The following is a 26,580-nucleotide window of genomic DNA, read 5'->3' as shown; positions in this document are numbered from 1 at the left end:
CAGAGCTCCCCCGACCTGCTGCAGCTCTGCTGCCTCAAGCACCCAATGGGGCCTGCCCGGAGCCCATGCAGCTCTGAGGCCTCCAGTTGGGCTGAACCGATGCAGAATCAGGGTCACTGTCCCCAGAGCTGGGGCCTAGGCAGAGCCAAGATCCTGACCGACTGGACAGAAAGACAACAGAGCCAATCGCTGCCTCCCCATCAGCACCACATGCTCAGCATGTCAGACAGATGAACACAGCCACCCCCACAGTCTAATGAGGTTCTGATGGGAGACACACTATCGCTGGGTGCTTGCTCCCTACCAGCTCCTTGGTGCATGTTTGAGAACTCCCGTAACAAAAGGTGAGAGAGAGGTGGTCCCCAGAGGGCGCTGACCCGAGGCTGGGACCCACCCCAACCCCCAAACCCACAGGCTGGGGTTCCCCAGAGGTTTGAGGGGCTTAGAATTATTGCAATAAGTTATTTTACAATACCTTTATTATACTATAATTCACATACTGCACAATTTACCCACTTAAATTGTACAATTCAATGATTTTAGTATATTCAGAGCTGTTTGACAATTACCACAATTTAGTACATTTTCATCATCCCAGAAAGAAACACTGTACCCATCAGCAGTTACTCCCCATCCCCCCAAATTCATGCTATTTCAGCAAGTACAACCAGTGGACTGAAGAAATCATGACACAGGCATGTGTGCAGTTTTTGAATGTACTAAGATGTTATTAATAAACACAAATTGATGTAGAACCAATTCCTAAGTAACTAACCATAGCTGACTCTCCTGAGGCTTCCTCCCAATAAATGAATGCTAAAAGTAAATGCATCAGCACAGAGGTACCTTCAGAATTTCGACATTTTGTAAAAATAAGGCCTGTCTTTCCATTTGAGAGGTGGCTGAACAGCATCCTTCCAGGCTTATGGCATGAGCACAGCAAGCGTGAAAACAAATACAGGCAGTGCTCGGCAGGGCAAGTGCCCCAGGGAATGTGAGGAAGGACGGCTGTAACTCACACTGCTCAAGAATCTGCAGATCCTCTGATCCACACAAAAGCCCCCAAGCCACAGGGCTCCCCCTGGAAGCCTCCTCTAGGCCAGGAGGACCTTCACAACGCCAGCTGGGCAGTGCAGCTGGCCTGGCCTGGAGACTCAGGTACATCAACAGGGCCACATGTCACATCTGTCCCCGCCTGGCCACACAGGAAGCCACTCCTTGTGATCTGATCTGGGGGCAGCCAGAAGCCGACAGGTGCCCTGTGTGGGCTACAGAGTAAAGGGTTCAATTTAAGACTCGCATTCATATAAACATGAACAAACAACTAAGAATCATCCTACCTCTGCAAAAAACAGAAATGTGATGGGAAAGCTCAACAAGCAGACTGCTAACAGAAGAAAGCTTTCAGAGCCCCATTATATCCTCAAAATGTTAGAAAAACTATCAGTTCATAGAAAAGTATAAATAGGCTGTAATTAAAAAGACACAGTCCTTGAAAATTAAAAATATGATCACTGAACTTTTTATAAAACTCAAAAATAACCGAACAGGGAGAGTGACATCAGCATCATGGTGGAGTGAGCTCTTCCCTTAGTCTCTCCCCACTAAGATACAATGAAAAGGACATTTATAAACCAACAGAGGACATTCACACAACACGACAGACATCTGAAAGACCCACACAGCCATATGCCTGAAGGTGGAGGCTCTAGACTCCCTGGAGAAAGTGGAAGGAGGTAAGGGGATCGCCTCTCCCTCCCTGGCAGTGAGCTAGGGTGCAGGATCACGCATGCCTCTGAGAGGAGAAGGGGGAGGGGAAGCTCTCCAAGGAATGCCTTTGCTTTCCGAGTTGCCTCAGAGCCCATGGGAAAGCTCCACACAGAGGAGGCTGAGCAACTGGGGGTGTCTTCATCAAGCCAGCACCCCAGGAGGGCAGATAGCAAGGGCAGAGCGAGAACGCCCCCAGGATTGCACACGCAAAAGAAAGTGCCCCTCAACCCGCCCAGCGCACCAGCTTGGCCAGTCAGCCAGAGGAAGGCACCTCCCCAGAGTGCATGCACATACATTTGTAAAGCAGCAGTGGTAAGCACGCAATTGCAGATGGGCCAACAGCACATATTCCAAAGGAGTGGCACAGAAGCCAGTGATCATGGCAGGCTGAGAATACAAAGCTCCTGCCCATCCCCAGTGGCGGCAGGGGGAATCTGTGACCAGATACTATCACTATGCGAAGGCACAAATCTACCCCATCAAATAGCAGAGGTATCTTAATAGTCCAGACCAGAAAGAAAATGACAAGCACCCAAAAATCAATCCTGAAGGCAGAGAAATTTACAATCTAAATGATACAGAACTCAAAATAGTTATCATAAAAAAACTCAACGAGTTACAAGAAAATTCGGACAGGCAGGTCAATGAAATTAGGAATAAAATTAATGAACAGAGGGAATTCTTCACAAAAGAGATTGAAACCATAAAGAAAAACTAATCAGAAATGTAGAAGATGAAAACCATAATGAATGAGATAAAGAAAACTCTGGAGTCCTTGAATAACAGAGCTGATACTATGGAGGACAAAATTAGCAATTTGGAAGACAGACATATAGAAATGCTTCAGATGAAGGAGGAGAGAGAACTAAGACTAAAAAAGAAATGAAGAAATTCCCTGAGAAATGTCTGACTCAATTAGGAAATGCAACATAAGGATTATAGGTATTCCAGAGGGAAAAAGGAGCAGAGAGCTTGTTCAAAGAAATAATAGCTGAGAACTTCCCAAACCTGGGGAAGGAGCTGGAATTAGATGTAAATGAAGCTAATAGAACTCCTAATTACATCATTGTAAAAAGATCTCCTCCACAGCATATACTAGTAAAGCTGGCAAAAATCAATGACAATGAAAAAATATTAAGGGCAGCAAGGCAGAAGAAAATAACTTACAAAGGAACCCCTATAAGGCTTTCAGTGGATTTCTCAGCAGAAACCTTACAGGGTAGGAGAGAGTGAAAGGATATATTAAAAATTCTGAAAGACAAAAACTTTCACCCAAGAATACTCTATCCAGTGAAACTATCCTTCAGATATGATGGAGAATTAAAATCTTCCCAAATAAACAAAAGCTGAGGGAGTTCATTGCCACAAGACCCACCCCCACACACAAGAAATGATCAAGAAGGCCCTCATACCTGTAAAAAAAAGAAAGGGTTTTTACAAAGCCTTCAGCAAGGAGATAAATAGGCAGACAAAGTCAGAAAATTGCAGCTTTCTATCAGAACAGGTTAGCAAACACTTAATTATAACATTAAAGATAAAAGGAAGGAAAAGATCAAGAATAACTATAATCTCGTCATTTTAACCACAAATTCACATCACAAAATGGAATAAGTTGTGACAATAACTTAGAAGGGGAAGAGGAAAGGCATGGAACCTGCTTAGACTAAGGAAATATGAGGCTATCAGAAAATGGACTATCTCATCTACTAGATTTTTTACACAAACCTCATGGTAACAACTAAACAAATAATCAGAACACAGACACAAATGATAAATAAAGAGAAAACGATCATACAGAATCACCAAACTGAACTGGCAGTTGGAAATACATGGGATGAGAAACAAGGGAAATATGGAACAACTGGAAAACAAGTGATAAAATGGCAGCATTAAGCCCTCATATGTCAATAATCACTCTAAACGTAAATAAATTAAATTCTCCAATCAAAAGACATAGAGTGGCAGGATGGATTAAAAAACAAGACCCAACAATATGCTGCCTCCAGGAAACACATCTCAGCTCTAAACACAAACACAGGCTCCGAATGACGGGATGGAAGATGATACTCCAAGCTAATGGCAAACAAAAGAAAGCAGGTATAGCCATACTTACATTAGACAAAGCAGACTTCAAGATAAAAAAGGCAATGAGACACAAAGAGGGGCAATATATAACGATAAAAGGGACACTCCACCAAGAGGACATAACACTTATAAATATATATGCACCCAACACGGGGGCACCAAAGTACATAAGCAACTATTAACAAACCTAAAAGGAGATATTAACGACAACACAATAATAGTGGGGGACCTCCACACCCCACTTACATCAATGGATAGATCATCCAGACAGAAAGTCAACAAGGAAATAGTGGAATAAAACGAAAAACTAGACCAGATGGACTTAACAGACATACATAGAACACTCCATCCAAAAACAGCAGAGTACACATTCTTCTCAAGTGCACATGGAACATTCTCAAAGACAGACATATGTTGGGAAACAAGGCCAGCCTCAATAAATTTAAGAAAACTGAAATCAGGTTAAGTGCGCGCACTCCGCTTCTGGCGGCCCGGGTTCGGATCCCAGTCGCGCACCAACGCACTGCTTCTCTGGCCATGCTGTGGTGGCGTCCCACATACAGTGGAGGACGATGGGCACGGATGTTAGCTCAGGGCCAGTCTTCCTCGGCAAAAGGAGGAGGATTGGCATGGATGTTAGCTCAGGGCTGATCTTCCTCGCAAAAAAAAAAAGCAAAATATCTTTGGGGACGGCCCTGTGGCGTAGCAGTTAAGTGCTCACGCTCCGCTGCTGGCAGCCGGGGTTCGGATCCCAGGCGCGCACCGACGCACCACTTGTCAGGCCATGCTGTGGCAGCGTCCCATATAAAGTGGAGGAAGATGGGCACGGATGTTAGCTCAGGGCTGATCTTCCTCACAAAAAAATTAAATAAATAAATAATTTAAAAAATTAAGAAAAAAAAGAAATCATAACAAGCATCTTTTCCAACCATAATGTTATGAAACCAGAAATCAACTACAAGAAAAAAGCTGGGAAAGGGACAAATATGTGGAGACTAAACACCATGCTACTGAACAACCAATGAATCACTGAAGCAATTAAAGGAGAAATCAAAAAATATCTGGAGACAAATGAAAACAAAAATACACCATACCAACTCTTATGAGATGCAGCAAAAGTGGTCGTAAGAGGGAAATTCATAGCAATACAGGCCCACCTTAACAAGAAAAATCTCAAATAAGCAATCTTAGACTACACCTAACAGAACTAGAAAAAGAACAACAAACAAAGCCCAAAGTCAACAGAAGGAGGGAAATAATAAAAATTAGAGCAGAAATAAATGAAATTGAAACCAAAAAAAAACAGTAGAAAGGATCAATGAAACTAAGAGCTGGTTCTTTGAGAAGATAAACAAAATTGACAAACCCTTAGCCAGACTCACCAAGAAAAAAAGAGAGAAGGCTCAAATAAATAAAATTAGAAATGAAAGAGCAGAAATGACAACAGATACCACAGAAATACAAAGGATTATAAGAGAATACTACGAAAAACTATACACCAACAAATTGGGCAATCTAGAAGAAATGGATAAATTCTTAGACTCATACAACCTCCCAAAACTGAATCAAGAAGAAATAGAAAATCTGAATAGACAGATCACAAGCAAAGAGATTGAAACAGTAATCAAAAACCTCCCAAAAAATAAAAGTCCAGGACCAGAGGGCTTCTCTGGAGAATTCTACCAAACATTCAGAGAAAATTTAATACTTATCTTTCTCAAATTATTCCAAAAAACTAAGAAGACAGAACATTTCTTAACACATTTTACGAGGCCAACATCACCCTGATCCCAAAGCCAGACAAGGACAATACAAAGAAGGAAAATTACATGCCAATATCACTGATGAATGTAGATGCAAAAATCCTCAACAAAATATTGGCAAACCAAATACAGCAATACATTAAAAGGATCATACACCATGATCAAGTGGGATTTATACCAGGGACACAAGGATGGTTCAACATCCGCAAATCAATCAATGTGATACACCACATTAACAAAAATGAGGAATACAAACTACATGATCATCTCAATAGACACAGAGAAAGCATTTGACAAGATCCGACAACCGTTTATGATAAAAACTCTCAATAAAATGGGTATAGAAGGAAAGTACCTCAACATAATAAAAGCCATATATGACAAACCCACTGCCAACATCATACTCAACAGGGAAAAACTGAAAGCCATCCCTCTGAGAAATGGAACAAGACAAGGGTGCCCACTCGTGCCACTCCTATTCAATATAGAATCGGAGGTTTGGGTCAGAGCAATTAGGCAAGAAAAAGAAATAAAGGGTATCCAAATTGGCAAGGAAGAAGTGAAACTCTCATTGTTTGCAGACGACATGATTTTATATATAGAAAACTCTAAAGGATCCATCTGAAAACTATTAGAAATCATCAACAACTACAGCAAAGTTGCAGGGTACAAAATCAACTTACAAAAATCAGTTGCGTTTCTATATTCTAATAACAAACTAACAGAAAGAGACCTCAAGAATACAATCCCATTTATAATCTCAACAGAAAGAACAAAATATCTAGGAATAAATTTAACCAAGGAGGTGAAAGACATATACAATGAAAACTATAAGACATTGAAAGAAATCGATGATGACATAAAGAAATGGAAAGATATTCCATGCACATGGATTGGAAGAATAAACACAGTTAAAATGTCCATACTACCTATAAAGCAATCTACAGATTCAATGCAATCCCAATCAGAATCCCAATGACACTCTTCACTGGAAATAGAACAAAGAATCCTAAAATTCATAGGGGGCAACAAAAGACCCTGAATAGTTAAAGCAATCCTGAGAAAAAAGAACAAATCTGGAGGCATCACACTCCCTGACTTCAAAATATACTACAGAGCTATAGTAATCAAAACAGCATGGTACAAAAACAGACAAGCAGATCAATGGAACCGATCTGAAAGCCCAGAAATAAAACCACCCATCTACAGACAGCTAATCTTCGACAAAGGAGCTAAGAATATACAATGGAGAAAAGAAAATCTCATCAATAAATGATGCTGGGAAAACTAGACACACGCAAAAGAATGAAAGCAGACCATTATCTTTCGCCACACACAAAAATTAACTCAAAATGGATTAAAGACTTGAAGGTAAGACACAAAACCATAAAACTCCTAGAAGAAAATACAGACAGTACACTCTCTGACATCAGTCTTAGAGGGATCTTTTTGAATACCATGTCTACTTGGGCAAGGGAAACAAAAGAAAAAATAAACAAATGGGACTTCATCAGACTAAAGGGTTTCTGCAAGGCAAAGGAAACCAGAACAAAACGAAAAGACAACCCACCAACTGGGAGAAAATATTTGCAAAGCATATATCTGACAAGGGGTTAATCTCCAAAATATATAATGAACTCACACAACTCAACAACAAAAAACCAAACAATCCAATCAAAAAATGGGCAGAGGATATTAACAGACATTTTTCCAAAGAAGATATACAGACGGCCAATAGGCACATGAAAAGATGTTCAACATCACTAATCATCAGGGAAATGCAAATCAAAACTACACCGAGATATCACCTTACACCTGTTACAATGGCTATAACCATCAAGACAAAAAAATAACAAATGTTGGAGAGGATGTGGAGAAAAGAGAATCCTCATACACTGCTGGTGGGAATACAAACTGATGCAGCCACTATGGAAAACAGTATGAAGATTTCTTAAAAAATTAAAAATAGAAACACCATACGACCCAGCTATCCCACTACTGGGTATTTATCCAAAGAACTTGAAATCAACAATTCAGAGAGACTTACGCACCCCTATGTTCACTGCAGCATTATTCACAACAGCCAAGATGTGGAAGCAACCCAAGTGCCCATGGACTAATGAATGGATAAAGAAGATGTGGTATACATATACAATGGAATACCACTCAGCCATAAAAAAAAAGACAAAATTATCCCCTTCGCAACAACATGGATGGACCTTCAAGGTATTACGCTAAGTGAAATAACACAGACAGAGAAAGACAAACACCACATGATTTCACTCATATGTGGAAGATAAACTAACACATGGATCAAGAGAACAGATCAGTGGTTACCAGAGGAAAGGGGTTGGGGGGTGGGCATAAGAGGTAAAGGGACACATTTATATGGTGACTGACAAATAATCAAAGTACAACTGAAATTTCACAATGTTATAAACTATATGACCTCAATAAAATAAAAAAGAATAACCGAACAGCAGAGTGGGCACAGATGAAGATTTAAAAAGTGAGCTAGGAGCTGGAGGAAGGGAACCTCCCAGCACACAGCTCCACAGGAGAAGGCCACCACTGGGACCCCTGGAGCGAGGCTCGCAGCTGACACCACAGGCCTCCGCCTCCCGACGGGGCACAGGCTTCTAGGCAAGGAGGACTATTAGAAATAAAGAGGGCACATCACAAAGACCAAGGTATGCCACGGGAAGAAATAACAATCCGCACGGTGTGGACTTGGTAACATAGCTTTAAAACAGAATAAAAACTGACAGAACTGATGGGGAAGGGCCAACGCCACCCGCCAGAGAATTAATTCCAATGACTAACGGGAAAGGAGTGAGGGGACAGCACGGCAGCACTAGGACAAGACACTGCAGCAGGCGAGGTGAGCCAATGGGCACCAGGAGCAGCAGGCAGAGCTTTAAGGAGAAATGGGGTAAGCGCAGAGCTACAAAGTATCTCCCTACAATACCCCCAGTAACCACGCACGTTAACACGCCCCCCCCCAAAACGGACTCAGTTTCCCCAAGTCTGAGTGTGGGCTGGACTAAGTGACTTGTTTCAAAGGAACAGAGTGAACGCAGGTGACCCTTCATGGAGGAGCCTGGCAGTGACTGAGGCCAACATCACCTGTGACAAATCATGTGACTTCAGGTACATCCTGATATGGGGCAAAGAGAAGGGCATCCCACCTCTGTGGGATCCCCAACAGACTAAACTGTGGGGCCTTCTACATTACCTGCCCAGGACTCTTCAAATGTGTCCAGGCTGGGAGAAAGTGCCACAGATGGGAGGAGACTAAGGAAGGTGAAGCTTCATGCAGCCTGGGACCTGGAAGGGACCCCGAAGCAGGAGAGCACCAGAGGGAAGACTGGGACAAGGAGCCCAGGCGGCAGTGTCGTCAGCGGTCCTGTGCCGGGTGGATGTCAGGGCTTGGCTCGCTGTGCCAGGTCATGGAAGGTGTTTGTGGTGGAGAGAGCTGTTGAGGGGAGCGCTCAGAGGGCTCCCTCTGCAACCCTGCCGTACGTCTACAAGCATTTCTCAATAAAACCTTTAAAAACCCCATAGAGGGCCGGCCCCGTGGCTTAGCGGTTAAGTGCGTGCGCTCCGCTGCCGGCGGCCCGGGTTCGGATCCCGGGTGCGCACCGAGGCACCACTCCTCCAGCCATGCTGAGGCCGCGTCCCACATAAAGCAACTAGAAGGATGTGCAGCTATGACAGACAACTATGTACTGGGGCTTTGGGGGAAAAATAAATAAATAAAATCTTAAAAAAAAAAATAAAATAAAATAAAAACCCCATAGAACTAAAAGGACAAAGAGCTATCTCAAAAATTGCAGGATATAGCTAGACCAAAGCTTAGAGAAATGTACAGTTTAAAACACAAATATTAGAAAAAGAAAGCTTGAAAAAGTGATTGAAGCTTCCAACTTGAGAAGTTGAAAAAGAATAAACTGAACAGAAGATGCTGAACAAAGGGGATGACACAAAGCAGCATCCAACGAAAGTGAACAGAAGACCCCAGAGCAGACCCACACAGCCAAGCCGAGGCGTGGAGATGAGCACGAGCACCAGGCTGATACACGGGAAGATCAATTCAGGATCAATTCAGAAACAACGGGTGAAGCGCAAACTGCCAGGGTCAGGAATGAAGAGGACACGCTAACACATGAGAGGAGGGCGTATGAACGACTCTGGGACAGCAAAGTGGAAAGTGAATTACCGCAATGTTCAATAATGTGGAAAGTACACCTCAGCAAAACTGACAAGAAGATACGGAAAATCTAAATGGTCCTGTTAAAATCCTATTAAAAAATTATATCTGTGATTAAAATCTTCTCACAAAGAAAACTAAAGGCTCAGATGGCTTTGCTAGTAAATTCTACCACACATTTAAGGAAGAAACTGGTAAATCAGACACTAGCTCTCACAGAGAACAGAGAAAGACCAATGCATCATGATCCAATGGGGTTTATTCTAGAAATGCAAGGTGAGTTTAACAGTCACAAAATCAATCAGTGAAATTCATCACATTAACAAAATAAACAGAAAAAACATATAATCATTTCAATAGATACAGAAAAGCATGTGACAAAATGCTAATATCATTTTTTTTTTCTGCTGAGGAAGACTGGCCCTTAGCTAACATCTGTCTGTGCCAGTCTTCCTCTATTTTTTATGTGGGTCGCCACCACAGCATGGCCGCTGATGAGTGGTGTAGGTCCATGCCTAGGAATTGAACCCAGGCCGTCAAAGCAGAGTGCATTGAACATAACCACCAGGCCACGGGGCCAGCCCCATCTAACATTCTTAACAACAGGGAAATATCAACCACTTTCAGGGTCGGGAACCAGACGAGAACATCCACCCCCGCCACTCTAGTCAACATCATAGCGCAGGTGTGGCAAAACAGCAATAAAAAATGTAACAAAGCCATGAAAATACATGATACTTATAAAGACAGGAAAGGAAGAAGTAATAATGTCTATTCGCCAACCACATGACTGGTAATGAAGAAAAGAATCTATAAATTATTAGATTTCATAAGGAAATGGAGCAATTCTCTACAAATTGATGTATAGATTCAATGTAATCCCAACCAAAATCTGGGCAAGTTTTCTTTTGGAAACCAACAAGCTGATTCTAACAGATATTTTGAAATGCAAAGGAGCTAGAATAGCCAAGGCAATCTTGAGGAACACCAGAGCCGGAGAACTTAGACTATAACGCCACAGTAATCGGGACAACGTACCTCTGACCTCAGGACAGACAGACCCACATACGGCAGTTAGAGCTTATCTGTGGTGTCACACCAGAGTCAGGAATCGAATCACCGTATATGGTCACTTGACGGATGACAAACGGACCACTGCAGTGTGCCGGGGAAAGGATGGTCTTTTTGATAAATGGTGCTAGAACAACCAGATGTCCACATTGAAAAATGGAAACCTCAACCCCCACTTCACACCATAGGTAAAAAATTGATTTGAGGTGGATCACAAACCTAAATGCAAAATATAGAACAATAAAGCTTTCTCAATAAAAACACAGGACAGCATCTCCAGATCTTGGGATAGACAAGAAGTTCTTAAGTCACACAAAACCCCTAACCATAAAAAACTGATGTATTGGGACGTCATTAAAATTAAGAAATTTCTATTCATCAAAAGACAACATTAAGAAGTGAAAAGACCAGCCCTCAACTGAGAGAAGGATTCAAAATATGTATCTCCAACAAAGGACTCGAATCCAGAATACATAAAGAACTTCCACAAACCGGAAAGAAAAAGATAATTCAAATTTTTAGAAAACTTCTGCAAAAGACACGATGAACAGGCACCTCACAAAAAGATCTCCAAACGGCCAAAAGGCATACGTAAAGGTGGCTGCCACAACTACTCACCAGGCAAAGCACACTAAGTCACGTGAGTACTCAGCACGTCCACTGGAAAGACTAACATTGGAAAGCCTGACTCACTCAGGAGCTCCCAGACCCTCCCACGGTGAGTGCAGGTGGGAGGGCAGATCATACAACCACGCTGGAAAACGTGTGGCCATATCCACGGAAGATGCCCCCAAAATCCCACTCTCAAGCACGTTCCCAGGAGACGCTGGCGCCCGTGTCCACTGAAGGAGGACGTACAGGAGTGTGCATGGCAGCCCTAGACACAGCAGCCAGAATGGACCTCTGACCATCCCCCGAGAGGAAAAGCAGACACACAACTGTGTCTCTCACATGAGGAAGTTCTGCACGGCAGCAAACGGATGAACCGCCGATCTGCAGCCAAGGACATTCTCTGAGTCCAACTGTCTCATGGAGCAGAAAACAAGCAAAACCAACCTGCAAGAGGCAGCTTTCTGGGCACAAGAAACACGTCCTACCTTAATCTGTGAGGCACACCTTACTCCCCACAGACTTATCCAGCAGGTCACTTAAGGTCAGTTCACTGTACCTGTGTTATACCAAGAAAAACAGACACAAAAGAATAGAAAAAAAATTTCCCTGAGAAATGTCTCCCAAAGAAAGGGCTCATCAAGTCAGTCAGTCCAAAAGCTGCAGCCTCATGGCACTCCAGAACCCCAAAGACAGAGAAAACCCCAAAAGGCCCCAGTTAAGAAAGGACAAGAGACTGAAACGCAGACTGCGGTTCGACTCCCTCACTAAGGACACGGGATGGCCACTGCCCACTTTCAGGGGGACCCCTGCTCCCAACCCCACCAGCACCCCCGGGGGGAAGACAAAGCCCAGTCCCACACGTGGAGCCCAGAGCTCCTCTCTCTCCGACCCGCTCTAACCACGACCTGAGCACGTTCCCAACAAAAGCAGAGAGGACCCATGAAAGGGACAGGTGTGGGCACAGGAGCAAAGGGAGGGAGGGGGAGCTGGCCAGCCTCCATGTGCAACCCCAAATGATGGGGGGTCCAAGCTGTCAGCACGTTCCATTTCCAACTTTCTTGTTTTCCAAGAAAGGCACCACAACTGAACAAATAGGAACAGCTGAAGCTACATTCAGAGATTTCAACCAAACCCACCAGGCTGGGGTGGGCGGCGGGCAGTGAAAGCAGCGGGAGTCTTCCCCGGTGGGAGGACGCCGACGAGCTCAGCCACCGAGAGAAGCACGTCTCTGTGAACACGCCCAGGTGACTACTAAGAGAGGTGACACCACGAATAACCCCGCACCGGGCAGCAGCGGAGCAGGCAGACACGGAACAAGAAGGAAAAACAGAAACACAAACGCCTTTCAATCAGCAACGGCAGGAAAGGTTTTTTAAACAGATAAATACACAACATGAAATAGGAGGCAGAAACAGCCCCAGCTCATCAGAACTGCACCAGTTACGTCTCTCAGAGAACGTGTGGAAAACATGCTAGAATCTGCCCTTTATCCCTCCCCTAGAGCTACAGAAAGTGACAGCAAGGTGATAAAATCAGCATAAACTCAGCAGGGCAAAGAGAAAAGGAATGACAATCTCTGAGGACAGAAGAGGTCAGCAGGGCCCGGGGCCAAAATCAACAGAATCTCAGGGGCTGGACCCGATGGCCTCCCTCAGCCCCCTGGCCCCAGGCCCAGTCCTCCCCAACAACCCGCTCTGAGGAGTCTGCAAGTTCTGCTCTAAGTTCTTACTTAAACCAAGCATTATCTAAAGCTTTTTTTTAAGTAAGATGGATTATTCCTCTCTCTTCATTATCAGTTTCCAATTTTACTGACATGGATATGTCTGCATGAATGCCACTCTTTACATTTTATTTAGGTCCAATGTACAACCTACTCTAGTAAACACACCATGGGTTTTTGGAAATACATACCTTCTCTACAGGAAATAAAGCTCTTCACATGAGAAGCTCTTAAAGTTAGCCAAAGAGAAAAAGAAAGCTTATGTGACACACCAACTGGGCCTTGAGGCTGTGGCCAACACCAGGTGGACGTGCAGGCCGGAGCACTGCTTGAGCCACGGAGGGTCGGGCTGCCAGCAGGAATAGTTCTAAATTTCTATGCACTAATAACAGAGTCTTAAAACAGGCAAACCCAAAACCAACAAAACTCTGGGTAGAAGTGGACACATCCACGTCATCCTGGGAGACTATACTGTGCCCTCTCAGTGACAGACAGAACAAGCAGATGCAAAGTCAACGTGCATGGGGAGGAACCTGACCTCAGTACCACTTACCGCAGAGACAACACCAAGTGCCCAAACGAACCATAACCGACCACAAGCGGGCCGTAAGCAAGCATCAAATTGTCTCAAAAGACTGATATCCTACCGCATACGACCTCTGACCTCAGCAGAATCAGGCTTGAAGCAGGAAAAGAGCTAACGACATGGATCATAAACCCACGAGGTCAAAGAAAGAAGCACAATGGAAATCTAAAAACATATTACAAGCCCACCCCACCCTCATTGTAGTCGGCCGACATGGATGTCGGCCCTGCCGCAAGCAGTTGCTGGCCGCCCCAGCCACAGCGGCAGCGGGAGGGGAGGCAGGTCCTCGAGAGCCAGCAAGGTGCCCAGCGTGCAGGTAAAATGCTCCACGCAGCCCAGCCCACCATTCCAGAGTGCAGGTAAAGACCACACCGAATCAGGAGGCGCTCTTATATGCTATCACATTCCTGAGAGCGTCCTCATGGACATGTCAGAGGGGTCCCGGCAGAAAGCGTCCATGCCAGAGCTGACCCCAGCAGACATCATACCTAATGGTGACAGATGGCTGCTATCCCCTGAAATCAGGAACAAGAAAATTAAATAAAGGCTTCTAGGTTGGAAAGTAAAGTAAAGCCATATCTCTCTGCAGATGTCATGATCTTGAGTACAGAAAATCCTCAGGAATTCACTACGCAACTATTATAATAAATGAGTTTTGCCAGAGTTGCAGGATATAAGATCAATATACAAATATCTACCATATTTCTATACAATGGCAACAAACAATCAAAATAAAACTAAGAAAGCAATTCCATTTACAACAGCATCAAAAAGAATAAAATACTTAAGAGGAAATTTAACAAAAGAAATGTAAAACTCATACTCTGAAAACCACAAAAATTGTTGAAACAAATTAAAGAAGACCTAAATCAACAGAAAGACAGTCTGTGTCCGAGGATCAGAAGACTTCATCTCGTTAAGATGGCAATACTCCCCAAATTCATCTACAGATTCAATGCAATCCCTATCAGAATCCCAGCTGGCTGCTTTACAGAAATTGACAAGCTGATCCTAAAATTCATATGGAAATTCAAGCGACTCAGAATAGTCAATAAAACAATGTTAAAAATGAAGAACAAAGTTGGAGGATCTCAAAACTCAAAACTTGCTACAAAGCTGCAGCAACAGAAACAGTGTGGTCCTTTTTGGACCTGGTCATATTTACGGGCAATTGATTTTCAACAAAGGTGCCAACTGGCTAAACACCATCTCTTCAACAAGCAGTGCTGGGGAAGCTGGAGCTCCACAGGCAGGCGTGCAGCTGGGCCCTACCTGATACCATATGCAGAACCGACTCAGAGTGGATCGAAACCCAGAAGGAAGAGCTACAGCTGTGAAACTCAGGAGACGACACGAGCACGGATCTCTGTGACTGGACTGGGTTAGGCGTGTTTCTTCGTTACGACACAAAAAAGCACAGCAACCAAGAGAGAAACTGCACGTCATCAAAACTGAAACCTTCTTGCTTCAAAGGACACCTCAAGACAGGGAAAAAACAACCCCAGAATGGTGAAAATGTTCTATATATCGCATAACTGATAAGACTTATATCTAAAATACATGAATAACTTTTATATTTCAATAATAAGGAGACAAATAACCCAATTAAAACCAGGCCAAGTATTTGAATAGACATTACTCCAATCTGTTGTGGACTGGTACTGTTAAAAAATAAACGAAAATGGCAGTGCAGGTCAAATTGCCATAAATTTGTTCTTTCTGTGCTTATCTCCACTGAGACCAATAACAAACAGGTGAGGGCCCAGCAGGATCCACTGATCTCACCAAGCAGCCCTGGCAGAGACTCTTTGCAGGACACCCAGGAGGGTCCTGATGACCTGGGGAGGGGACTCCAGGGGGTCCTGATGACCTGGGGAGGGGACTCCAAGGGGGCCTGATGACTGAGGGACGGGGCTCCAGAGGGCCTGATGACCCAGGGGAGGGGACTCCAGGGGGGTCCTGATGACCTGGGAGAGGGGATTCCAGGAGGGTCCTGATGACTTGCAGGAAGGGACTCCAGGGGGTTCCTGATGACTGAGGGAGGGGACTCCAGGGGCGTCCTGATGACCTGGGGAGGGGACTCCAGAAGGGTCCTGATGACCTGGGGGAGGGAACTCCAAGGGGGCCTGATGACTGAGGGAGGGGACTCCAGAGGGCCTGATGACTGGCAAGAGGGGACTCCAGGGGGGTTCCTGACGACCTGGGGGAGAGGACTCCAGGAGGGGCCTAACGACCTGGGGGAGGGGACTCCAGGGGGTGCCTGATGACTGAGGGAGGGGTCTCCAGGAAGGTCCTGATGACTGAGCGAGGGGACTCCACAGGGTCCTGATGACCTGGGGGAGGGGACTCCAGGAGGGTCCTGATGACCTGGGGAGGGGACTAAACAACTGCGGCCAGAAGTTGCCTGCGCTGGGCATAGTGGGTGACAAGGATGCGAGGGTCACTGCAGGCTGCCTGCTCTTCTCCTTGATCCCACAGCCCCATTCCCACCCCCGGAACCCGCCCTCGTCCAGCAGCACCCATGATGGGAAATACCGTTCTGCAGGGTCTGTGCTCTCGACTCCTTTCCCAGGTTCACATGGAAGCCGCCACCCAGGGTTGGGGTTTTGCCAGCACCTAGAAACACAAACCAGGCTGATTAGGCACAACTGGGCAGAGAAAGTCTACCGTGACAGCCCTTTCACTGTACCGGGTAAAGTTTCTACAGCAAGAACACAGTGGGGTCAGTGCTCACAGCAGGAGGCAGCAGCAAGTGGGGCGCCCCCTGCCATTCACACAGACCGGCAAACCCTCTCAGCGAAGCTCCTCTCCCTCTGGCCTGCCAATGGGGCTGTGGCCTTGACCTGGAGCCATGGCGGGTACACCACGCCCATCTGTATTCTCTAACCATGTTCCAGACGCGCTCTAAGTCCAGAGTGGACCACAGTCCCATGGTGGCCAGGCGAGAGCATAGCTCGAATCCAAACTACAGCACCGGCCTGGCCTGTCCTGGGTCGCTCACCTCAGCCCTCCACATGCCCCGGGCCAGCCCGTTCACAGGAGTCACACCTGCACAGTGACAATTTGTTAATGCATCCATTTCCCCCTGGGACTGCAGGTTACTGGAGGGCAGGGGCCGTGTCCTGTGTGGCCTGGAGCCTCTGCGCCAGGCGGCCTGCAGGAGGTGCTCACGCCTCTATTCACCAGTGTGCCGCCCATCCACAGAGCGGCGGCCCAGGAAGCCCCAGGCCAAAGTGTGGCCACAGCCGCACCTTTGGGCACTCTGCCTTGGAACTCCCGCCATCTCCAAGCCACCCTAGGAAGTCCCATGCACCCTGCTCTGTAGGGCTCAGGGCTGGGGCTTCTGCCCTGTTACCCTTTGAAAACAGCCAGGTGGGCATCCGGATTGCTCACCAGACTTACAAGGTCCACCCTTGAAGCGCCATCTTCAAACAAGTACCACGCTGGAGCGAGGACTCAGGCAGCCGAGCTGGGAAGTGCCACCCGCCCCACAGGCCAGTGCGTTTGTCACAACGTACAGACCAAAGGATAGGAAGCCTCTGCACTTAGGGGACACGACCTTACAACCTCAGCCACATGGGAGAAGGCAAGGGTACAGGGCCCGTCAGAGGGACCGGGACATGTATGAGGACAAGATGGAAACTCAGAGTGACAGGGATCTGGGAACCCAGATCTCTGGAGTCAGGGAAGAGGCCCCCGGGGAAACCATGTGGCCCACGTCCTGGGGCCAGCAAGGACCTCGGGGTCATCCCTGGGCAACCAAACCAGCACAGACAGCACAGAACAAACATGGCCTCCCACTTATTGGTGACTGCAACCAAATCCCAGACCAACACTAGTTGGGGGGCCTCCGCATCCCCCACCACAGTGGCCCCCTTAGGGCTGAGCCCAGAGCTGGGCAGCATCCTCTGCCACCTCCTGTGGTTGCAGAGACCACAGGGCCAGCCCCATTTGGCGGGGAATGAGCACCGCCTACCAGTGGGGACTGGCCTGGAGCCTGCAGCCCTGTCCAGTAGAGTGTAGTGCCCAGGGACAGGTGGTAGGACCTGGAGGTTGCTTTGCTGTCTCACTGGGTGTTGGCCTCCTACTGCTGCCCTGACAGGTCACCACAGACTTAGTATCTTCAAGAAGCTGGCCACAGAGGGTGAGGAGGGATAAGGAAGAGCGCTGTGTCCTCATGGGGCTGGAGACGGCCAGGCAGGGCACACTGGGGGCCTGGAGAGGGGCCCGGGGAGACCGGCCCACCTGGCCCAGGAATGAAGGGGGCTTCCAACAGCACAGTGTGTTACCTGCGAGCTCTGCCGAAGCCTGACAGGGCCTCACGGAGCTGAGAGCAGGGGTCTGTATCTCCTACCCTCCTGTTTTGGTGGTGATGGCTTTTTTACACTTTAGAATTTTTATATTTGAAATCTTGTAGACACTAGAACCACTGAAGAAGGCACCATCACTCAGTCATCGGACCAGCACCGCCACATCGTGGCCTACTTGTTTCCACCACTCCCCAATTTTTATTTAAGACAAAGAAAAAAATCCCATGTTGGTTTAATTAAAATGGATATGTGCTTTTAATAAATAATTACAATAATATGGCATTAGAAAAAGGACAATGACATGGTACAAACCCCCTGAAGTCCCACCTTCCAAGAACAAGGATACTGGTGGCCTTCCTCCCAGCCACCTCTCCCTGCTTAGACACAGACGGAGGGCGGCCAGGACAGATCACAGAGGGATGCTGTGCTGAATAAGAGTGCAGACTTCCACGCCAGCCCTGGTGGGCTAGCGGTTCAAGTTTGGTGCGCTCCACTTCAGCGGCCCGGGGTTCACTTCCCGGTCACAGAACCACACTGCCTGCCTGCCAGTTGCCATGCCGTGGCGGTGGCTCACACAGAAGAACTAGAATGACTTACAACTAGGATATACAACTGTGTACTGGGGCTTTGGGGAGAAAAAAGAAGAAACAAGAGTGGAGACTTCCATCTTCATCGAGTGTTAAATGCAATCTCCACACTCCTCAACCCGCAATCTCCACACTCCTCAACCTGCTCCAATGCAGCTTCCACTCCCAGCACTGCCTCCAAGCCGCCCCCACAGCCCCCTGCCCCTGCCACCTCTGCCCTCCAGCCCCATCACTCTCCCCTGCACCCTCTGGGACCTCTGTTTCCTGTTTCTGTGCTGTCCCTCTCTATCTCCCCAACACCCTACTCACCCCTCCTGGGGCCACTCCAGCTACATCTGCTCTGGAAGCCATCTCCTGACTCCTGCTCCTCCCATGCACACACACGTGCACACATCACATACACACATGCATACATCACATACACACATGCATACAGGTACACTCACACTCACGTGCACACATGCATGCACACACACGCTCACACAGACACGCACACCCGCCCCGTATTCTCCGAGCTCCCTGTGCGTAGCCTCAGTTCGTCATGCGCTCCCAGGAGAAACAGGGACCTTCTCACCTGTCCCCTCCACAGACCAAGCTCTCTGCCACAAGGCCTGCGCCTCACTGGGTCCAGCCAGCTGGGGGATGGGAGAGTCAAACCCTGCTTGCTGAACTGATACAGATTCCTGACTCGACAAACACCACCTGCTGGGGATGTGGTTACAAAAGACAAAATGTGGAAAGCACTGGTGGATGGTATGACAAGTGCTTACTCAGCAAATCTCAGTCTGCTAAGACCACGGGGCTGGGGGTCCCCTGAAGTGTGAAAGAAGAAAGCTTGGGTATTACCTCTGGCCAAAACTGCCAACGGACGATATCCTTGCCCCTCAGACGCCCTTCATACTACTTCCGCTACTTCTAAAAACCTTTGCTATTTTATATAACAAGATCCTGTAACAAAAACAATACGAGTGCAACTGACAAGTAGAAGGTGCCGTTTTTGCTGGGACGGCAGGGCCAAGACCGCCCCCTGGTGGACAGTGGGGGAGGGACTCACAATCCCACTCCCAGAGGTGCCCAGGGGCTGTGACTGCAAGAGCAAGAAGCACAAAGGCCTGGCACCAGAGAACAGGGGGACAGCGTCGCACCTCAGCCACTCTGAGCATCACAAAGCCAGCAACACCAACACCCCAAGACCAGAAGGGGAAAGGCGGGCCAGAGGAGGACGCCCCATGCACAGCACCATCCTCGTCTCACAGATTCCTCCAACGTGGGCAAGCAAAAACCTTAACAATTTTGAATTAGCTGTAACTAAAGTGAGCGGTGTCTGTCACTGCTGTGAAACTCCTTCTAAGGGGAAACGCCCGCACAAGGTCCAACTGAGCGGTTCCAGGACAGAACAGGAACTCAGTGGTCTGCAGCCTGGGCCCACTCGTGGACAGAAGTCCCTCCAAGCGTCTGAAAGACACTCGACAAGACCACAGGAAGTCCCCGAGTACTGAGGACACACACCTCTCTCCGTTGATGAATAAACAGCTAAACAGTGGCAGCAGCTTAAACTTCTTCCAACCAGACACAGCCTGTTTTGTAATGATTAAAATTCTGGCTATAGACACCACGCAGCATGGAGCATGGTAGGTGAAAAAAGCAGAAATGACATTAGACAAACGGTCCCCTCTCACCCAATTGCCTCCAGAACAGGATTCAGCCCATGTTTCCTGAGAGCAGGTCCCTTCCACCAGAAACTCAATGGGGCTCTGAGGGGCCACAGGATAGAAACAGACGCAGAACCCCCGCGCCAGAGCTGTGCCTGGAGAGCCCCCCAAGGGCGGAGGGCAGAGGGAGCTCCCCAGCCAACAGGAGCGGCTCCACCTCCTGGGCACCCCCCTCCAGGGCTGGGGCAGCAAACCTTTCTGATCGTACTGGGGGGTTCACCCATCACGAATGTGTCGAAAGGACTTCATTACTCATAACTGTGAGAACACTAGCGCTTACAGACGCCTTGACTTAAAAGACGAAGTTTGCAGTGTTGAAAAGTTGTGATTACTGAAACCACGGGAACGCTCCCCAGGAGAGGGAGGGAAGGACGCCGAGGAAGCAGGAGCCACGGTTGCTTGGTTGCCTGGTGCTGGAGCTCCTTCTGCCTCCAGGCTACACCCCAGGGGAGTGGCCCGCAGGAGTGCTGGGGGACACCCAGAGGAAAGCACTGCTGTCCTTGAGGACCTCAGCACGGACACATGCACAGGATGCTAAAGTGGGCCTGTCACACAGAGCTGACCCTCTAAGCCCTGCTGGGAAGCCCTGCTCTGTCCCATGTTCCCTGACACACATGGGGCAAGCCCCTTCCCCAGGGAGCGGCAGGACCCTTCCCGAGGACCCCGCCGAGGCCCCAGCAGTTCCAGCCCCGCCCACTGCCTTGCCATTCTACACCAGGCTGCCTGGAGTCTTCACACACCCCTCCCTTCTCTCCACCAGTCGCCCTTCCCTCCCCTGTGCCCACCCCCTCACGAGATACCCAGCAGCTGAAGGACTCAGACCAGGTGTCCCCAGCACTGCCCTTGCCAATACCACTCAGGAAGGTGCCGTCTGTGTGTCTAGCCCAGGACACTGGACTCACACTTCGCTGGTCTGCAAACATCTTCCAGGCAACCAAGGGGGACCAGTGGTTCTTCCACCTCTGGACCCCAGGCGTGGAGCACAGTGGATGCTCACTCAGAAAGGCCCCCGGACGCCGGAGCACTGGGGTAGTTTCTAGAAGCCTGGTCAGCAGCCCTCGGTGGGAGGGCCTCTGGCCACATCGCCCTGATGTCTAATTTACATATTCTGGAGTAAACTGCTGAGCCACCTGTCCACGCTCCGTTCTCAAAAAATAAGCAGGAACACTTAGGAAAGACAGTTTCTGGCCCTGCGACCCAGAAAAGGGCAACTTAGCGAGCTCAGCTTCCAGCACGAGATTGGAGCAAAGGAAGAGCTGAGAAGTGCTGGCTAGGCACACACTCCTGTGCCAGGGAGACTGAGAGCAACCAAGGCAGACAGCCTGGTACCATCGCTGCTGTGACGGGCGAGAGAGGAGGCCAGGAGTCTGGGAGAGCCCTACCTGGGGGATGGAGGGGCTGCCCTCTCCCCTCTCTGTCCCCCTCTCTGCCCAGGCGCTGCCTCTCTGGGTCCCCCAGGGGCTAAGAACCCATGATCCTTGCAATGCTTCCCTGCAGGCCCTCCAGAGAGCGGGCCCACAGGACAGAGCCAGCCCAGGCTGGAGAGGTGTCTTCGTATGACCTTTAAATCACACTACCAAACAGTGCCCAGCACTGAGGCTGTGCTCACAAGGCTGTGCAATCTACCTTGCCGCACATGGGTGGGAGCACATCTCTCACATCTGGGACTCTCCGGCGTCCACCTGCTCTGCACCCGCTTCCCCGTCTGCAGTGAGGACAGGCACTGTCCTCGGGTCAAGCAGTGCACTCAGCACAGCGCCTTCCCACGGAAAACCCAAAGTGTCAGCTACTACGACTGCTCGTTCTTACAGTTGTGGTTACTCTCTTCACAACAGGCATCAAACAAAGTGTTGGATGACTCGAGGGGGCAGTTTGGCAACACGTGACAAAGCCAAAAACACAGCGTCACAGAGCCTGAGCCCCAGCAGTCCCAGGAAGTCACCCTTGGGAAGTTGCCCAGGAAGAACACAAAGACGTGCTGTGCATAAGAGATGACGGGGAGAGAGGAACAGGAGAGAAAATCAATGAAACCCAAAGCTGGTTCTTTGAAAAGATCAATAAAATGATAAACTTCTAGCAAGAAAGACAAAGGGAAAAAGACAGAAGACACAAAACACCAATATCTGAAAGGAAAAAGGGGAAGCACTACAGACCCTGCAGACATCAAAAGACTCCTAAGGGAATAGTACCAACTCTACTGCATAAATTCAACAACTTAGATCAAATGGACCAAACCCTCAAACCACAAACTCACCCAAGGTGAAAGATAATCTACAACATAACCATAACCTACAACTATAAAGAAACTGAATCTGTAGTTGAAAACCTTCTGAAAAAGAAACCTCCAGGCCCAGATGGCTACACTGGTGAATTCTACCAAACATTCAAGGAAGAGATAACACCAATTGTACACAATCTCCTCCAGGAAAGAGAGAGAAGGGAACATTTCCCAACTCATTCCAGGAGGCACTTTACCTTGATATCGAAACCAGACAAAGGCATTATAAGAAAACTATAGACCAATATTCCACATGAACATAAACATAAAAGTCCTCAACAAGATATTAGCAAATCCAATCCAGCAACGCATGCACAGAGCAAAACCCCATGACCAAGTGGGCTTACCAGGAATGCAAGGCAGGTTCAACGTTCAAAAATCAGCCACATTGACAGACTAAGGGAGAAAAACACATGATTGTATCAGTGGATACAGAAAAACCATACTACAAAGTTCAACATCCAGCATGATAAAAACTCTCAGCAAACTAGGAGTAGAAAGGGAATTTCCACAACTTTATTGATAAAGAACAGGTATTAAAAACCCTATAGCTAACATGATACTGAGCTGGAAGAGACTGCTTCTCCCTAAGATTGGGAAGAAGGCAAGCATGTCCGCTCTAAGGCAACAAAGAGAAACAAAAGGAAGAAATGAAACAGCCCCTACTTGTAGCCAACGTGCTTGTCTACACAGAAAATCCCAAGGAATCTATTAAAAAAACTCCTAGAACTAATAAGTAAGTTTAGCAAAGTCACAGGAAACAGGCCAACAACAGAACCCAACCATGTTTCTATATACTAGCAATGACCAATTGAAAACTGAATTTTAAAAAAATAGCATTTACAAAAGTTCTCTTTGGATCTTAGGCATACATCTAAAAAAATGCATAGGAGCTATATGCTGAAAACTACTGAACGCTGATGAAAGACATCAAAGAAAACCTAAATGAACTGAGAGACATATTGTGTTCATGGACTGAAAGACACAATGTAGTAAAAATGTTAACTACCCCCAAATTTATCAAGAGATTTAATATAATTCCAATCAAACCACAGCAGGAATTTTTGTAAATATACACAAACTTATTCTAAAATTGAGTGGAAAGGGAAAGGAACTACAATAGTTAATTCTGAAAAGGAAGAACAACACTGGAGGACTCACAGTATCCGATTTCAAGACTTACTACGAATGTCCAGTAGACAAGACAGTGTGGTGTAGACAAGGGAATTGGCCCTCTGATAGACGGGACAGAACAGGAGGCCCAGGAACAGACCTACCAAACATGGCCCAGGGATCTTTGCCAAAGGGGCAAACACAATTCCATAAAAGACGGCCTGTCAACAAATGGTGCTGAGACTCTGGACACCCACATGCACAAAATGAACCTCAACCTGCACAGCACACCTCATGGAAAACTTAAACTCAAGATGGTCATAGATCGAAATGTAAGATATAAAAAAATAAAACTTTTAGAAGAAAAACATTGTGACTTAGGGTGAGAAGATATCCTAGACATGACATAAAAAGTACAATCCATGGTGGGCCAGCCCTGGTGGCCTAGCGGTTAAGTTCAGTGCTCTGCTTCGACAGCCAGGGTTCAGTTCCCGGGTGCGGACCTACACTGCTCTGTTAGCGGCCATGCTGTGCTGGCCAGGCTCTCATAGTAAAAAAAAAAAAAAAAATAGAGTAAGATTGTCATGGATGTTAGCTCAGGGCAAATCTTCCTCAGGCAAAAAAAAAAAAAAAAAAAAAGGGCAATCTATGAAAAAAATTGATAAATTGGACTGCATCAAAATTTAAAACTTTTGCTCTGTGAATCACATATCCAACAAAAGACTTGTAACTAGAATATTTAAACAACACTCAAAACTCAACAGTAAGAAAACAAACAACCTGAACAAAAAATGAGCAAAAGACTCAAACAGACATTTCAGCAAAGAAAGAGGATTGAGGGACTGCAAATAAACATTAAAGCTGTTGAACATCACTAGGCAGTAGGGAGACGCAAATTAACACCGAGATGAGGCCCCGTGGATAGCCACTAGAATGATAAACAAAAAACACTGACGCCACCAAGTGCTGAAAGATGTGCAGCAACCAGTGAGAATGCAAAATGGCACAGCCATACTGACAACCAGTTTGACAGTTTCTTATGAAATTAAACATACAGCTACCATACGACCCAGCAACCCCACTCCTGGGTAACCACCCTAGAGAAACGAAAGCTTAGGTTCACATAAGAAGCTATACACGATGCTCTTAGCACCTCTATTCATAATCACCCTAAACTGACAAAACTCCGAAGTATCCTTCAACAAATCGTGGTTCACCCACATGATGGATGGACCACTACTCAGCCACAGGATGAACCAACACTCAGCCACAGGATGAAACACTACTCATCCACAGATGGACCAGCACTCAGCCACAGGACGGACCAGTACCGATACTCGCAACACCCTGAGCGAATCTCAAGAGGCCCTGGGCTGAGGGAAACACAACGCCCAAAGGCAGTAGTGTGATTCCATCTACTGGACGTTCCTGAAAAACAAAACCGTAGGGCGGAGAGCAGACCCGGCCGCCGGGGTAGGGTGGGGAGAGGGGGACAGTGAAGGGACAGCCCGCGGGAGACGCGGGGCCGCGGAACTCCCCTTGTCCTCACCGTGTGCTCACTGGACGCCACGTGAGGCCCGGCTCACCGTCGCCCCCTCGGAGCGCGGGCGGGGTCCCGGCCGGGCCGCCCCGCACGCATCGCGCCGCTCCTCTCCGAACCCCGAGTAAGGTCCACGCCGAGCCCCAGCCTCCCGCCCTCACCGCCGCCGCTCGGCGCCTGCCTCCGCTCCCCCGCCCGCCCGCGCGGACCCACCGTCCAGCGACACGAACTGGCCCACGGCCGACGAGCCGCCGCCGCTGTTCTCCACGAACTGCACCTCGGACACGATGATGTTGTCCTCGAGCACCGAGCCGCAGCCCGTGCACACCGCGTCGCCGCGCGCCGCGTCCAGCTCGATGTCCGTGCCGCCGCAACCGCGGCACACGCGGCCCGTCATGCCGGCGGCTCCGGGCGCGGGCTCGTCCGCCCGCCGGTTCCCCGGTTCCCGGCCCCGGTCCACACGTCTGCTGGTCAGCCGGCCCGCCCGCGCGTCCGCCGGGCCCGCCCGCAGCCCTGTCCGCGTCGCCCAGACTCTCGCGAGACCGCCGCCGCCGCTCAGCCCGCCGATTCGCAGCAGCAGATTCGCACCGCGCGCTGGGGTCGCGCCGCTCGCAACGGCTGCGCCCGTAAGACGGGGACGCACCCCAGGGCCGCGGCGGTGACCCGAGGACTCGAACCCGCGACCCCTTGGCCTGGGCACAGCCACCGAGCCTCGGAACAAAAAACACCCAGGCCTTGCAGGCTGCTCGCTAGCGTCCGGAGGAGGGTTCGGGTGGCCGGCGCGGGCGGGGCCGAGAGTTGTGGGTGGGGTCGGGGGGGGAACGCCTGGGGCTGTGGGCGGGGCCTGCTGACGGGAACCGGGCGTGGTGGGCGGGGCCTGGGAGCAAGAGCTATGGCGGGGCGGGGCGGGGCGAGGGGCGGGACCAGGAGCTGTAACGGGATATCTGGCGCCGGGCCTGAGACCGATCAGGAGCTGTGGGCGGGGCCTAGGGCGGGCCCTGGGACAGGACCTGGAGCTGTGAACCGGGTCTGGGGCGGGAGCAAGAGCTGTGGGCGGGGGTCGGGGTGAGGGTGGCCTGGGGCCGGGTCTGAGAAGCGGAGCTCAGGGGCCAGGCGGCGGGTCGAAGGCGGAGACCCCGGCCCGGGGGCCTTTGCCTGACGGTGCCGGGACACCTCCCTGCGACCCCTGTCCCCTGTTGTCTGTCCCCCTGAGACTCCCCACG

General features: G+C 48.5%; 1 protein-coding gene across 8 annotated transcripts in view; it reads right to left on the bottom strand.

Annotated features, from left to right (window-relative positions):
* The window catches only part of BRF1 (BRF1 general transcription factor IIIB subunit), a 70,345-nt gene extending 44,244 nt beyond the window's left edge, over positions 1–26,101 (bottom strand). For 5 of the 8 annotated variants that reach the window (XM_087447801.1, XM_087447802.1, XM_004434319.3 and 2 more), the window contains exons 1-2: positions 25,571–25,833; positions 16,353–16,433 (exon numbers count right to left, since the gene is read on the bottom strand). In XM_087447801.1, the coding sequence (XP_087303927.1) occupies positions 16,353–16,433; positions 25,571–25,754 (265 nt within the window). In that variant the 5' untranslated portion in view covers positions 25,755–25,833. Of the gene's footprint in view, positions 1–15,089; positions 15,279–16,293; positions 16,434–25,570 lie in introns of those variants that run through there. The other 3 variants (XM_087447806.1, XM_087447810.1, XM_087447804.1) reach the window with 3 other exon arrangements.
* Between the last annotated feature and the right edge of the window lie 479 nt (positions 26,102–26,580).

The sequence above is a fragment of the Ceratotherium simum genome, chromosome 24 (genome assembly GCF_057802395.1).
Source record: "Ceratotherium simum simum isolate JZ-2026a chromosome 24, ASM5780239v1, whole genome shotgun sequence".
Classification (NCBI taxonomy): domain Eukaryota; kingdom Metazoa; phylum Chordata; class Mammalia; order Perissodactyla; family Rhinocerotidae; genus Ceratotherium; species Ceratotherium simum.
This window is presented reverse-complemented; position numbering and strand designations above follow the sequence as displayed.